This window comes from Saccostrea cucullata, unplaced genomic scaffold, assembly GCF_032062105.1.
Source record: "Saccostrea cucullata isolate Sc308-1 unplaced genomic scaffold, CSIRO_AGI_Scuc_v1 ctg408, whole genome shotgun sequence".
In the NCBI taxonomy this organism is placed as follows: Eukaryota; Metazoa; Mollusca; class Bivalvia; order Ostreida; family Ostreidae; genus Saccostrea; species Saccostrea cuccullata.
Window position 1 is genome coordinate 313,082 of NW_026931331.1, and position 13,757 is coordinate 326,838.

General features: G+C 32.6%; 1 protein-coding gene across 1 annotated transcript in view; it reads left to right on the plus strand.

Moving 5' to 3' along the window:
- The window catches only part of LOC134232217 (uncharacterized), a 48,112-nt gene extending 36,453 nt beyond the window's left edge, over window positions 1-11,659 (plus strand). The window contains exons 4-6 of the mRNA XM_062714163.1: window positions 8,589-8,694; window positions 9,472-9,578; window positions 11,405-11,659. Coding sequence (XP_062570147.1) covers window positions 8,589-8,694; window positions 9,472-9,578; window positions 11,405-11,572 — 381 coding nt within the window. The 3' untranslated portion in view covers window positions 11,573-11,659. The remainder of the gene's footprint in view (window positions 1-8,588; window positions 8,695-9,471; window positions 9,579-11,404) is intronic.
- The last annotated feature ends 2,098 nt before the right edge of the window (window positions 11,660-13,757 follow it).

Here is a 13,757-nt window from a genome sequence, read left to right on the forward strand (position 1 = left end):
AATATAAAATGCGTTGTATTTCGCAATTTCGAATCAAAAAAAAAATACTTTGACTTAACGGAAATGATTCTCGCTTTGCTTTAGCATGTTTGTTAAAAGAACTTAAGGACAAAAGAAACAAATGAAAATGAAAGTGGGGCTCATGTTGTGAAAATTGCCCCAACTTGTTGAAAAAAAAAACAAAAAAAACAAGAGGCCTATGGGCCTTACAGGTCACTGATCATAATAAAACAAATTTCCAACTATTGAATTTGGTTCACATTCTCAATTTTGAAAAAGGCACCATTACTAATCATAAAAATACACTTAGCATGCTTAGTTTGGTTAATACTTATAGGCAGAGTAGTAATCAGTAATATTCAGCAATAATAAATAGTCCCTCGCCCCAAAAGATCCCTGGGTTCACACATATCACGATTTTGGAAAAGACACCCTTGCTCATCATAAATGTTTGATTAATACCAAGGAGCTTCAAAATATTTATTCATTTTCAGCATATTGTACCTGACCGACTAATAACCAAGTCCACTCAAACTTAGTATATGTCAACTCGTGACCAAATCTAGAAGTCAACTGTTAAACCTTTGCGGTTTTAGTTAGGTTGTACCCTTTCATGTACTGTCCTGTATATTGCAATTGTCCTTAAGGCTTTAAATAGATGGCGAAATGTTTGAATTCAACAATACATTAGTTTCTTCTAAAGATTCTTGTTCTTCTTTGGCCAACATACTATGGTTTAAAAAAGATTCATCTCAGCATACAAAATCTTTTAATTTACCGATTCTTGCATTAAAACCATCAAACAAATATTTTCTGAAGTCTTAGAAAAATTTATCAGTTCTCATTCAATGTTAGTGGAACTATAAACTGATGTGTATCTAGTGGTTTCTGGAAGTATATACGTGATCTCAAACAATATTATCTGAATGTAAATCAACAATTTCTTGATAACATAAAACAAAATACATATTCACAGTTTGTGGTTTTAACATCAAAATATTTAACTAAGTTTTCTCTCACACACAAGGAAAATTCCTCCTGAATTAACTTTCCATACCCAGTCTATTCTTCATACATACAACAAAACATGGGATATTCATGATATCAGTTTTTAAATCAGTAAAGCATAAAACATCGTATTTACAAACAATTTTAGAAATATCATGATACTTTAATTTTTTTCATAGTCCACCAGACATGTATAGAAAGGAATTTCAATGCCCGTACAACCTGGTCCCCTCATGCCCGTACAGCTGATCTGGTGTTGATCCGTGGCTTGGTCTTTTCGTCGGTTGCAAGGGCAAGGGATCTGCTGGGACTCTCGAGGTCGCATCGCTGGCTACACTTGCTACAGCGCAACGGTAGGATCGTCGCTCCGGTTGAGTAGTACGTTGTATCTCTATCCGGATTGTAAAATTCAAATTTGATATAGAATCGGTCTTCGACTAGCTTTAAATGCATTCTGTCTTTTTTTCTTTTGCCTGTTGCATGATGAGATTTAGTTTCTTTCTCCGTTCCCCGATTTTTGAAGGAACTGTTTTTAAACCAACACGTAAGATTTGCTGAGTTTCTGCGGGGGGCGTACGTATACTTTACCTCTCCTTAAAGAAAGTGAAGTTGGCAACGATGTTTCTTGGTTATTCATAATATTCGTTCCATTTTCCTATGCGGTGAACTCTTTCATAGGAGATGTCATAGTGTAGTCGAAATAATTTTCTCTTGATATATTGTTTTAAAACGGCCTCTGTATACCTCCCCCTCCTAAGATATCCCCGTAAACACAAGATTGTCCCTCATGGACCGGGTCTTCAAACCAGTGACATTTTCTTGCAGAATTGCGTTGATTTCCTTCATTTCACTAAGCTCTTTCTGTTCATTAGAATCGGAAATTTTGTTCTCCTATTACAATTTGTTATACTAGTCTGACCAGAAGCGAAGTCAATAATTAACAAACCATCCATTCTGTAATTGTATGACATCTGTCACTGATAGAGTTAGGCAGTTACTGGTGTGGTTCTTGACCCCTACCACTTATTTTAGACTAAATGTTTTGAATTCGACTTGTTAAATGCATCGTACAATAGATTTGTTGACCAATAGGCAATACATGTACATGGTGTATTGTCTTTAGTTTTATATAAGTAAGATTCTTATGAAAAGAAAAATTTAAATTGTCAATTTCAGACTTTTCGTTAAAATAAAAAGCCTATGGCCAGTAACATCTTTTTATTTTCTTGAGTCTTTCACATTTTTTCTAAAAAAAAAAAAAAGAAAAGAAATGATATTCTATAGTATAGAATATGTCATCGAATTTAATGTACGATGTAGTTAAGATATATAAACATCATATGCATTTCCATCCTCCTTGAGTAATATTATATGCAATGTACGAGATAGCTCCTCTTTATAATTATATCCACAATACTTTTGAAAATTTAAGCAAAAGAAAAAACAAAATCAAAATAAAAAAAAAAATTCTCAAAAGAATATATGAGTGCTTGGACACATTTAATATTCATAATAATGATCATGATTACAAATAAACACATCGTCTTGATTTAGTAACATTCTCCTAGGTTACCCCACGTGCAGACACCCGCCTCATTTCTCCAAAAGTAGGCACTCTTTGGCAGTATATCTCAGGGACATTACACTCGTTCCGAGTTGGCGGGGGTAGTTCAACTGACTTCTTCAACTTAATTCTTTCTAAATTCAATTTTATCTGTAAAATAAAGACACACAACAATCACTGTTTTAATTTTTAAAGTTTAGAACATACTTAAAAGGATTGAATGTATATGACTTTCATTTTTATTTTCATTGTTTATGTTGTCCTTGAATTAGATTTACTAATCCTCTTTCAGAAACATTTTTTAAACAATCACTCATATAATTTTAACACATTAATCTAAATTGTACATGTTAATCAAATAGTGTAACATTTTGAACCATTTCGAGCTATAAGGCTTTTGGACAAACAAAAAGCTAAAAGCTGCTATTAAAAAGATGGACGTTTTAAATACGAGGCATTCAAAATATTTTTTAAGGAAGCGCCAAACAGTGCACATTATTAAGAGTTTTGAGGGCAATTTAAGGGTAGTTTTGTGCTATTAGAGTGATCTGTCTTTATAAGTGTGATAGAGAAAAAATAAGTTATTTACAGTTGATTACAAAATTTATAATTCAAGTAGACTAAAATATGCTAAGAATTGTATTAGATAAGAATAAGTAATTGAATTCATGAATTTCCATTAAAATTCCGTATGTAAGTAAACAACAGTGTTTTTGTTCCAGCATAGTCCATTGTCTTTAAACTTTTTTTTTACATTTTTCCTGCAGAATTAAGGCAGGTACTATACTCTGAAAATGAATTAATTTGTCTCAATATCGATACCTTTATAAGATATATTTCTCTCCAAGTCCCAAAAGCACATTTTTTGGTAGTGTTTAGAGCTTCCTTAAACAGGACTATGAATAATTCAATCGGCAATCCTCGGCTGAGTCCGCAATATCACCGGATGTAATGTTGTTGCTGTTGTACATGTACTCGGAGATATCCAGCTTTCCATCGTCGCGAACAACAGCTATAAAAAATAGGCTACTAATCATTCAAAGAAAATTACATAAGAGCATTACAATTTTTTTTTAAATTAAGAACGTTATAAAATTCATTTTTAACAAGATAAAGCTATATGTACAACAATTACAGAAAATGAAAGTTATATAAATGTTTAAGAGTTAAATCAAATTTGAAAATTTTTATTTCTTAAAAAGTAAATTATAGTAAGACTCTCTATACTAATAAAAAAAACAGACTTAAGATTTTTCATTCGTATTTATCGGACGTATGTAAACTTGAAGATTTTTTATTTTCTAATTAATATCCGTAGATTAGGTAAGCTCAAGTTAATCTGGAAGCTTTCTTGAAGATTTTTTTCTTATCCTTTATAAGAAATTACCGTAAATAAGGTAAGGCTTCCCGATCTAATAAATAAATTTCTGTTTTTATCACGGACCTAAGATTGTTTTAGATTATTAACGCTAGATTACGGTAGATTTGCCGAATATGATAAATTACTTTTGACGGATGTCACTCTTTAAAAAGTAACAATTGTTAATTAGTTAAATCTCCCAATCTATTAAATAACTTACATGTACTTATTCTTAACTATCTAATTTGTTTTCTTTAACTGTACGTGTAATTATAATACATTGCATATTAAGAAAGAAATCAGATTTAATCAATAACGTACATGTACATTTGTTTCATCTCTAAAATTAGTTACCGTAAATTAGATAAATTTTTCTAATTGAAGTAATAACATATTATAGACATCCTTTTTTCTTTAAATTTTAAAAAATTAGCGAAACCAGGTAAGACTCCCTTTTTATTAGATTACTTAAAATTAGGGATCACATACCGAATAAAGTACGTACCTATTTATCACAGAAATCATACTTTTCTTTACAAGTTATTACCGTAAATGATGTAAGACTCTCTTATGTATTAAGTTGCATGCTCAGTACAGAAGTCATACATAGTAAATTAAGTAAATTCCTAGATCTAAAACTAGTATTTTTTCCATTTTTCTTTAAATTTTGTCACCGTAAACTAGTTGAGACTCCCTTGTTTCTTTAATACAGAAGTCACTCTTTTCTTTACAAATATTTATCGTTAATTACATGTAGTAAGATTTTCTTATCTATTTTACTTACTTGATTCAGAAGTTATACAAAGTAATTATCGCAAATAAGGTAAGTTTCCTCGATCTAATAAATTATTGCCTGGTCGTAGAAAATTCTATGGTAAAAATAAAAAAAAAACAATTGAATGAATGAAATCTTACCATAACATTGAACATATATAAAAAGTTCAAGGAACTCATGAAAATACTTTATATTTGTATAGGAATTGTAATTATTCAGTAAATATATTGATTTCATGGAAACGGAACGAAAATTTGAATAATAATGCCCGTTTGTCTGTCTGTAAATTCAAATGTTTGTCTTAATTTATTTTTATTTAAACTTTAAAGGTTTTATGAAAATGTACACGTTATTCTTTACATTCAATTACGTAATATTAAGTATACTATAGTATATATAATGTAAGGCAAAATAAAAACAGACCAATACCATCCAAAACCCACTCCCGCCCCACACTACCCTATCTAAAAAAGGAACGTTACATGACAGACAACAAAGTATTTAAAGTCTTAATATTTTTTTTATTTCTCTGTATAAATTGGCCAAATTTTTAATCATTGAATCTTGTCTATGATATGAAAATTACGGATAATCTGATGAACTATCGAATAAGCGTTTACTCATAAATTCAGCAGGTTATGTAAAGATTTACAGATTTAGATATGTAAAAAAAAAGGTGAAATTCTTTGAAAAGGGATGGAGTTCAAATTAATGACGTCATGTTTTTACTAGATCTGTAATTTCTATTCATTAGTTTACATGTATATGTTTGTTCTTTGCAAGAATAAGTTTAATTTGAAAGCTATTCGGTAGAAACTTTGTAAAAGAGCTTAAAGTGATTAATGATAGGCGATCCTTTAACAGAAACTTAAGGAGGATAGATGGTAAATAGAACGGTACAAAATGTTCCTCACGTCGCAATTTTAATATTAAATACAGGTCGTGCATTGTATCTTTGAATTTAAAAAAAAAATGCCTGATTGCTTGAATAATCTTTGTCATTTCATTAGAAATCCTGAAAATAACGTTTTCTTAGAAACCCATTGTTGTTTCTGTCGTGAATTAGAGCTAGAATATAATCGGAAACTTAAAATTTGACAATTAAAGGCTTTCTTATGACACAACAAACCACATCAGTATTTTCCAAGGCAAAAAACTAAGAGGATTGCTTTACGGTTCTGTTCGATTTATATCTACCTTTGAGGTATGTGTTTTCAAAAGAAAATTTTAAGTAATGTAAGCACTGAGCTGATACAATATGATACCCTTCATTATAAAGCATTATAAAAGCAAAGATCAATATTTAGCGGTTTGTAAACCTATTTCATTCTATATTGTCAACCAATTATTATTATATAAAATGGATTATAAATGTACGAAACAAGATATATATTTAAATTATCAATGAATGTAATGTGCACTTAGAATAGGTCGACAGGCAGACAGGTCGACAGGTCGACAGTTAGAAAGGTAGAAAGGTCGAAACGTCGACAGGTTGACAGAAACCATTTCTATCACAGGTTGACATCAATAGTACTGTGAAGTTTTAAAGTAAATTTGTTAATAGATACGCTTTTTGCATGACAAAATTGAGACTATTTTAGATGAATGTACTGACCGTCATAGGTTTGGATTGTTAAACGGAGAAAATAACATCAGGAACTTTAAATTGTTGTTGACAACAACTTAAGCTGTATCAAGACGAAACAATGTTATTGGTTTATCGAAACGCTAATTCAAATTTGCTTGAATTTGTAGCCCATGTATATTTCAACGTACAGTGAGAGAAAGATGTTCAGATGCTAATTATGTAGCGTCGTCAATGCCACTCATTTCTGCAAGTCCAAGCTTACCTGGGAATTGTTCAAAATTGTTTACTTGTTTTACAACAACAGGTTTTACAAGTGTTTTTCGCTGGTAACATATCTTATTGCTTGATTTTGTAATTTTGCGATACAATCATTCAAATTCAAGCACCTGTTTATCTCACGTACTGAGTTTTTATCCTTTATTATACACGTAGATATATAATTATCTTGAGTTATGAAAACAAATTTCGAGCTAACTGAACATTTACGAACTATGTGTATGAGTGCACTAACGGATTTTTTTTTTTATTGACATGCACACAGAAAAAATACATTTGTTATTTGTTTCTATGTAAAAGTTTAGCTTTGCATTAAAGAGAGATATGGAGATACCGAACAGTATTCAATATCAAAGTCCATAAAGCAATACAAAATAGGAGCAGATGAAACACTGACATCCGAAACATCAGAGGTGGGATCAGGTGCCATGGAAGAGTGAGCATCCTCTGCCGACCGGTCACACCTGCCGTGTCATGATCGAGAAATAACAGAAAAAGTCCGCCGTCAATTCAGTGTTTAAATAATGTTCTAACAATTAGAATGAAAAACGTCAGTATTTGACTCAATGATAAATTGTATTTATGGGGTCCAAACTGTACTTTCCATATTTAACAACTACTAAATTACTGATGATGAGAGGGGGTTCTAGATGTGCAAACGCAGTAAGATATTCCAAGGCAATATTAACATAAGGATATGGAGATGACGAACAGCATTCAGTCTCAAAGTCCATAAAACAATACAAAATAAGCGCAGAGCAAACACGGACCCCCGAAACATCAGAGGAGGGATCGGGTGCCATGGATGTGTGAGCATCCCCCGCCGACCGGACACACCCACCGCTTGCTCCCTGTCATGATCAGGAAATAACGGAAAAAATCCACCGCCAACTCATTTAACAAACAACACACCAACAACCGGCATTAAAAACGTCAGTCAGCACTTGACTCAATGACAAACTGCACCTACCGACAAGGCCATTGTATCGAATATTGAACCTACGAAATGACGACTTAAAACGAGACTGCCGACACTCCTGCCTCACCAACCTGCCTGTCAATAATCTACCTCGTTTTAGAAATTGTTCACACGCAGAGCACGCTCGTGCGCATCGAACCAACCGAGATATATATACTCTGCACGCAGGTGACGAAGGTATATTGCTGCACAAGCAAGGTATGTTGATGATAGAAAAATCAAAGCCATCACGCTTATCATATAGCTTGGTTGCAAGATTACCATTAGTGTCCTCCTCAAGTAAAACATCCAAGTATGAAACAGAAGTGTCGGATTCTATGGTATCTTTTATCTCAAGCTCTATGAAGGAATGGAAATTACCATTATTAATAGACAATACGTCGTCGATATACTGTAGATCACTAAATTTTCGCGACACCTTATTTTCGTGAGATGGTCATTGACTCTTGATAAGCGAGACAAAATTTTCACGAATTCTGGTTGTTGCTCTACATAATCTTAAGGAATACTATAATACACGAGAATTAAATTTTCGCGAGCACACTGCCTCGCGTAATTGCGCGAAAATAAAGATCTCGCGAATAAAAAGTGATTTACAGTATCTAAATGTCGAGTTGAAGGTCACAGCAAGCGTCCTCTTCTTTTCAGACATAAGATTTTGCATAAATTCTGCTTTATATGAATATAAAAATAAGTCTGCTAATAACGGAGGGCAATTTGTACCCATGGGAATTCCAACAGACCGTTTGAATACCTGGTCTCCAAAAACCACGTAGATATTGTCAATCAGAAACTCAAGCATCTTCTTGATGTCAAATTTAGAGTACTTATGTGTGCAATCAGAATCTGTTTTAACAAAACAATTTTGCAAATGACCAACGACGAGGCAAGCAAATCCATGAGTTCCATTTTTATTGAAGACAATATCACGTGGTGTGACAATGGCAGGAATTGTGTTCCATTTCTCATATCTAGTCTCTCTTTTAAACAACCTAGAGTAAAAATATAATTCCATTTTTTGTTACATGAAAACAGGGGGATATAAAAGAGAAATTAGCCACGGACACAATCTATGGTGAAGGTCCATTCTTCTCTTGTGGACCCCAGATATTAAATGTCAGCACCACCTACCTCATTTACGGTAAATTAAGTTCTCATGATTCAGTTTTTTTGTAGCATTTAAAGAAAAATGTTGTCATAAAGTTACTCAAGGAATGAAGAGTATTTTAATCTAAATATATTAAATACGATGTATCTTAAACGAGATTACATAACATTGAAATATTTTCGCTTCATAAACTGTTAAGTGTTATATTGGTTAAAAAAATCGTCATTCCTTAAAATCAAATTCAGTGTAGACAATTAAGCTTGCAATTTTTCCTACCAAACATGGATTCAAATTGAGCATATTTTTGAAACCCTAAGCGGAGTATTACATTTTTGATATACGTCATTGTGACTGTAAATGTAGGATATTTAGCGTGTACGATATTTGGCGGAAATTGATTTTTGAATTTCGTAGGTTTGTTTTAAAAAGCGCATTCCATCATTTTCTTATTTATGTGTATATGTGCAAGACATTTAGCATTGTGCTCGATTTAGCGGTTGCTACGTTCAACCAAAGCCGCTAACAAGAATACATAGCCAAATGTAATACTTTTACAGTATAAGACATAGCTTAAAGTTTTATGCCATCAAATGACGTGTTACAATGAAAATTAAATTATATACTCTTATCAAGCTTATTTCATCAATATCATTCTATTGTCATACAGATCACGTAACGGGCTTTCGAGGGCCAGGTATTTTTTAACGGCTGTACTTCCATACTAACAAACAAAGAAAGTATTGTATTGTTTAAAACTTCGTCACTTGATATATAAACGTCTATATCTAATACTGGGACTGTTTCTTTTAGCCAAAGAAAGAGATGGCAAGGTGAAAATTGAAAATTACAAACCCATGGATGGCGTCAGCGATGATGACATCAAACGAATGACGACAAAATATGACTGCAGTTGTAAAGTAAGTTTTGATCCTGCTCATATATATAATTCTTGAAATAATTGATTCGATGATGTCAGCGACGACGACATTAAATGAATGACGACAAATTATGACTGTACTTGTAAAGTAAGTTTTGATCCGCGTCATATATATAACTCTTAAAATGTACCTTATAGAATACAGTTGAATTCTGATATCTCGTACGCCAGTATCTTGAATTCAACAGATACTGTAAAAGTACTTTTTTCCGCGTGGTATTAATTAACGCTATGTACGCGGTCACTCATTTTCCGCGGAAATTTGTCCAAGCGTGCTTATAAATATTAGGCATATAGTGACAGTCTCAGAAATCCGAGTAATTTTCTACCCGCGGATTAAACAGAAATTGAGATTCCGCGGAAATATGTCCCCGTGGAAAAAAGTACGTCTACAGTATGTTGAAGTACCAGCCATTTATTTTTTTTTTGTATTTTAAGTCCTTTAGATAATATTTGACTGTATCCTTTTTTTGTTTTGTTTGTTCTTGTTTTTGTTGTTGTTGTTGTTGTTTTTGTTTTGTTTATTTTTTTGTTTTTAAAATGATTTTTCACAGCGCAATCCGAAAACTTTTGTTCTACATTGTCTAATGACCGAATAAATGTCTTTTTCTCATAAGCAAAAATTATAACCGCAGATTTGTTTCAGTTTACATAATAGTTTAGGAAGCTTTGAATGCAGCTCAAAGAAAAGTTCCCAGAACTGAGGAAACTACTGGTATAGTGATTTCAGTTCACTAAAAATTCATAATCTGTAAAGTTCTTTCCAAGAGAAACGCTAATGACGGATGCCCGTTACATGTATTGAAAATGAATATATGTAAACTAATGTGTATATGCTAGTCAAAAAGTAACGTCAATTAAATTTTCTAACGTCATTTTATATAACGTCATTTTAACGCTACCGAAGTTGACCCCAAAACCGTGTACATTAATATAATTGTATTCACCTAAAATTGTTTCGTTTGTTTGGAATAACAACTAGCCTACCTAAACAGTAAACAAGAGTTCTGACATACAGGGCGATAGACTTGACATTTTAACAGGAGTACCTCTACTATTCAGAGTCATTATAACTATTTTGTGAAGTCCTGACAAAGCTTGTAACTTATTTTCAATGCTGATCGAGGTCAAATATAATACCTTCCTTATTTCAGGTACCTCGATCCTCAGGTTCTGAAAATCAAGCATTGACTAATTGAAAATGCTCACAAAGATGTCTCTGAATTTTCAAAACAACATGTTTTTACCCATAATAATTCTTCAAACTTCATCGTTTAAGTTAATCATATTATATGGAGAAAATAGTAAATCTCAAATATATTTTCAGGAATTGCAAATAAAAACACCTTTACTTCGATTATTTTACAATGAAAAGTGTACAAAGATTCTCCTGTAATTGCAAATTAAGCTCCATAATTCTCTTCTAATTTCATATTATGTTTATAAACATTGGTATCTATGGTAAGATTAACATGAACATCAATTTCTTGATATATGTAATTTTAAAATTTTTTACGGGATGAAAATTGCGACTTTTAATTAGACCTTTCTGAGAACCTCAAAGAACGTAGAAGGTCTATAATGAAAATTGTTGCATGAAAAGATTTAATTTTCAAGCTTCATTTTGAGACTTTTTGAATTAAATTACAAATTATAGGGTTGTCCTTCCTAGCTAATTAAGGATCGTAGTCCCTTAATCACAATTTTCTTCACACTCAAAATGATCTATAACAATTATACATGTTTTTTAAAGCTTTCAATTCATGTGTGTGTTATAAATAATTTTTCTTCTCTTATTATTTGCAGATACGATTTAGTGACGCCCAGTTAATAGGCGCTCCGGATGGTCTGATACTCCCGGAGGCCAATGAAAATGAGTGTAATGTCCCTAATAAATGGTGTTACAGAAATGGTTTCTGTCAAAGAAATGATGAGGGCCGATGTACATGGGGAGAACTAGGATCCTGTAACTAAAAGAAAGTGTAATAAATTTGTGGTTTTCTTATATAAAAAACTATCAGATTATGCCGTTAGAAATAGAGTTCGGCAAAATTTTGCATAAAAGAGGTCTTATATATCTTTAACAATTTTTGACAATTTAAAAAGCGTCAATATTGCATAAAAACATTTTCCATTGTTCTATTAGAACCATTTGATAAATTGCAAATAAAACAACACTTTTCTGTGTTCATCAAAGGCTTATAACCTTCACCATTAAGTCAACTGACTGGACACTGAAAGGTCTGGAAAAGTCACAGAGGGGCTTAGATCTGTCATTCAGTAACATTTCAGTAAACTTTCAGTGATCTTTCGTTTAAACTGAAGAGAGACTCTTTATTTGTATAGTTGTGTTCAAAAGTTGTGTACATGATTCCTATAGCTTTGTTCAAAATGTAGGTTCTAAAAATATGCATGACTGCTTTTTCTGTGGGCTTAATTGCTCCTCTCATTGATTATAAGAAGCAGTTATGAATTTAAAGCTTTCATAAACAGTTAGATAATGTTAACAAAAAGGATGCAGTATAGTACGTGTAACAAGTTGCTTATCATAGAACGGCTTAATATGATTGGTTGAAAGATATGAAAAAGAATTTAAAACATTGTGACCATTTCTGAAAGACGCTACTATAGTCAGCACCCTATTTGTTTTTGTTACCAGGTATTTGTCAAGGCTTACTAAAGGAGTAATAAATTGAGTGTAATTTGTGAATCCTGCTACCAGCAAATTCATAATTGACAAATTTTCCTTTTCCCTTCTGTTACGAATCTGTCCAGAAGCATATTCATTAATTAACAATTGCAAACTCGTCCATCTGTTACTGTATTAAAATCTGTCACTATTAGAGACAGGTACTGGTTTGATTAATGACCAAAAACCATAAAATTCGTATTATTAAATTCAAAACACAACAATAGATTTTTTTTTACCAATAGGTGGTGTATTGACACTAGTTTTATAAACATATAATTCACAGAAAGTATATTTAAAAAAAATTAGAAATGTCGATTAAGAAAAAATACACATATAATTTTTTACCTCACCTGAGCCGAAGGCTCAAGTGATCTATTCTGATTAAAATTTCCCCGTCGTCTGTCGTTGTCGTTGTAAACTTTTCACATTTTCGACGTCTTCTCAAGAACCGCCGGACCAGTTTCAACCAAACTTGCTACAAAATATCCTTGGGTAAAGGGGATTCAAGTTTGCAAGTTTGTTCAAATAAAGGGCCAGGCCCTTTTTCAAGGGGAGATAATTATGAATTAGAGAAAAATTAATGACATTTAAAAAAAAATTCTTCTCAAGAACCACTGGGTCAGGAAAGATAGAAACTCATGGGGAATCATCCTCAGGTAGTGTAAAGTCAAGATTGTTCAAATCATGACCCCCTGGGGTAGGGTGGGGCCAAAATGGCAAACCAAAGTTTTAATTAGGAATATATAGGAAAATTCTTTTAAAAACTTCTTCTCAAGAACCACTGGTCCAAGAAAGACAAAACTCACGTGGGTTCATCCTCAGGTAGTTTAGATTCAAGTTTGTTCAAATCCTGACCACCGGGGGTAGGGTGGGGCTAAAATGACCGATCAAAGTTTTACATAGGAATATATTGGAATTTTTTTTAAAAATCTTCTTCTTAAGAACCACTTGGCCAGGAAAGATGAAACTCGTGGAATCAAGTTTTACATAGGAATATATGAAAAAAAATCTTCTTCTCAAGAATCACTGAGACAGGAAAGATGAAACTGCTGTGGAATCATCCCCAGGTAGTGTAGATTTAAGTTTGTTCAAATCATGACCCCCAGGGATAGGGTGGGGCCAAATGGCCGATAAAAGTTTTACATAGAAATATATAGGGAAACCTTTTAAAATCTTCTTTTCAAGTACTTCAAAGCCATGCTTAGTGACATTTATAAGGAATCATCCTCAAGTAGTGTAGATTCTCGTTTGTTCAAATCATGACCGCCTAGGATGTTAAAATTAAAGCCCCCCCTCCCCCCTCACCCACCCTCTCAGTAAACTTTCAGTTCTAATCTGAAATGTGCTTTTTCTTAGCCAATTGCTCAGGTGAGCGATGTGGCCCCTGGACCTCTTGTTTATATTTTTAGTTTATATAGAAATTTGACTTTACTGTGTAAAATAAATAAGAAGGAACGTTAAAAAAAT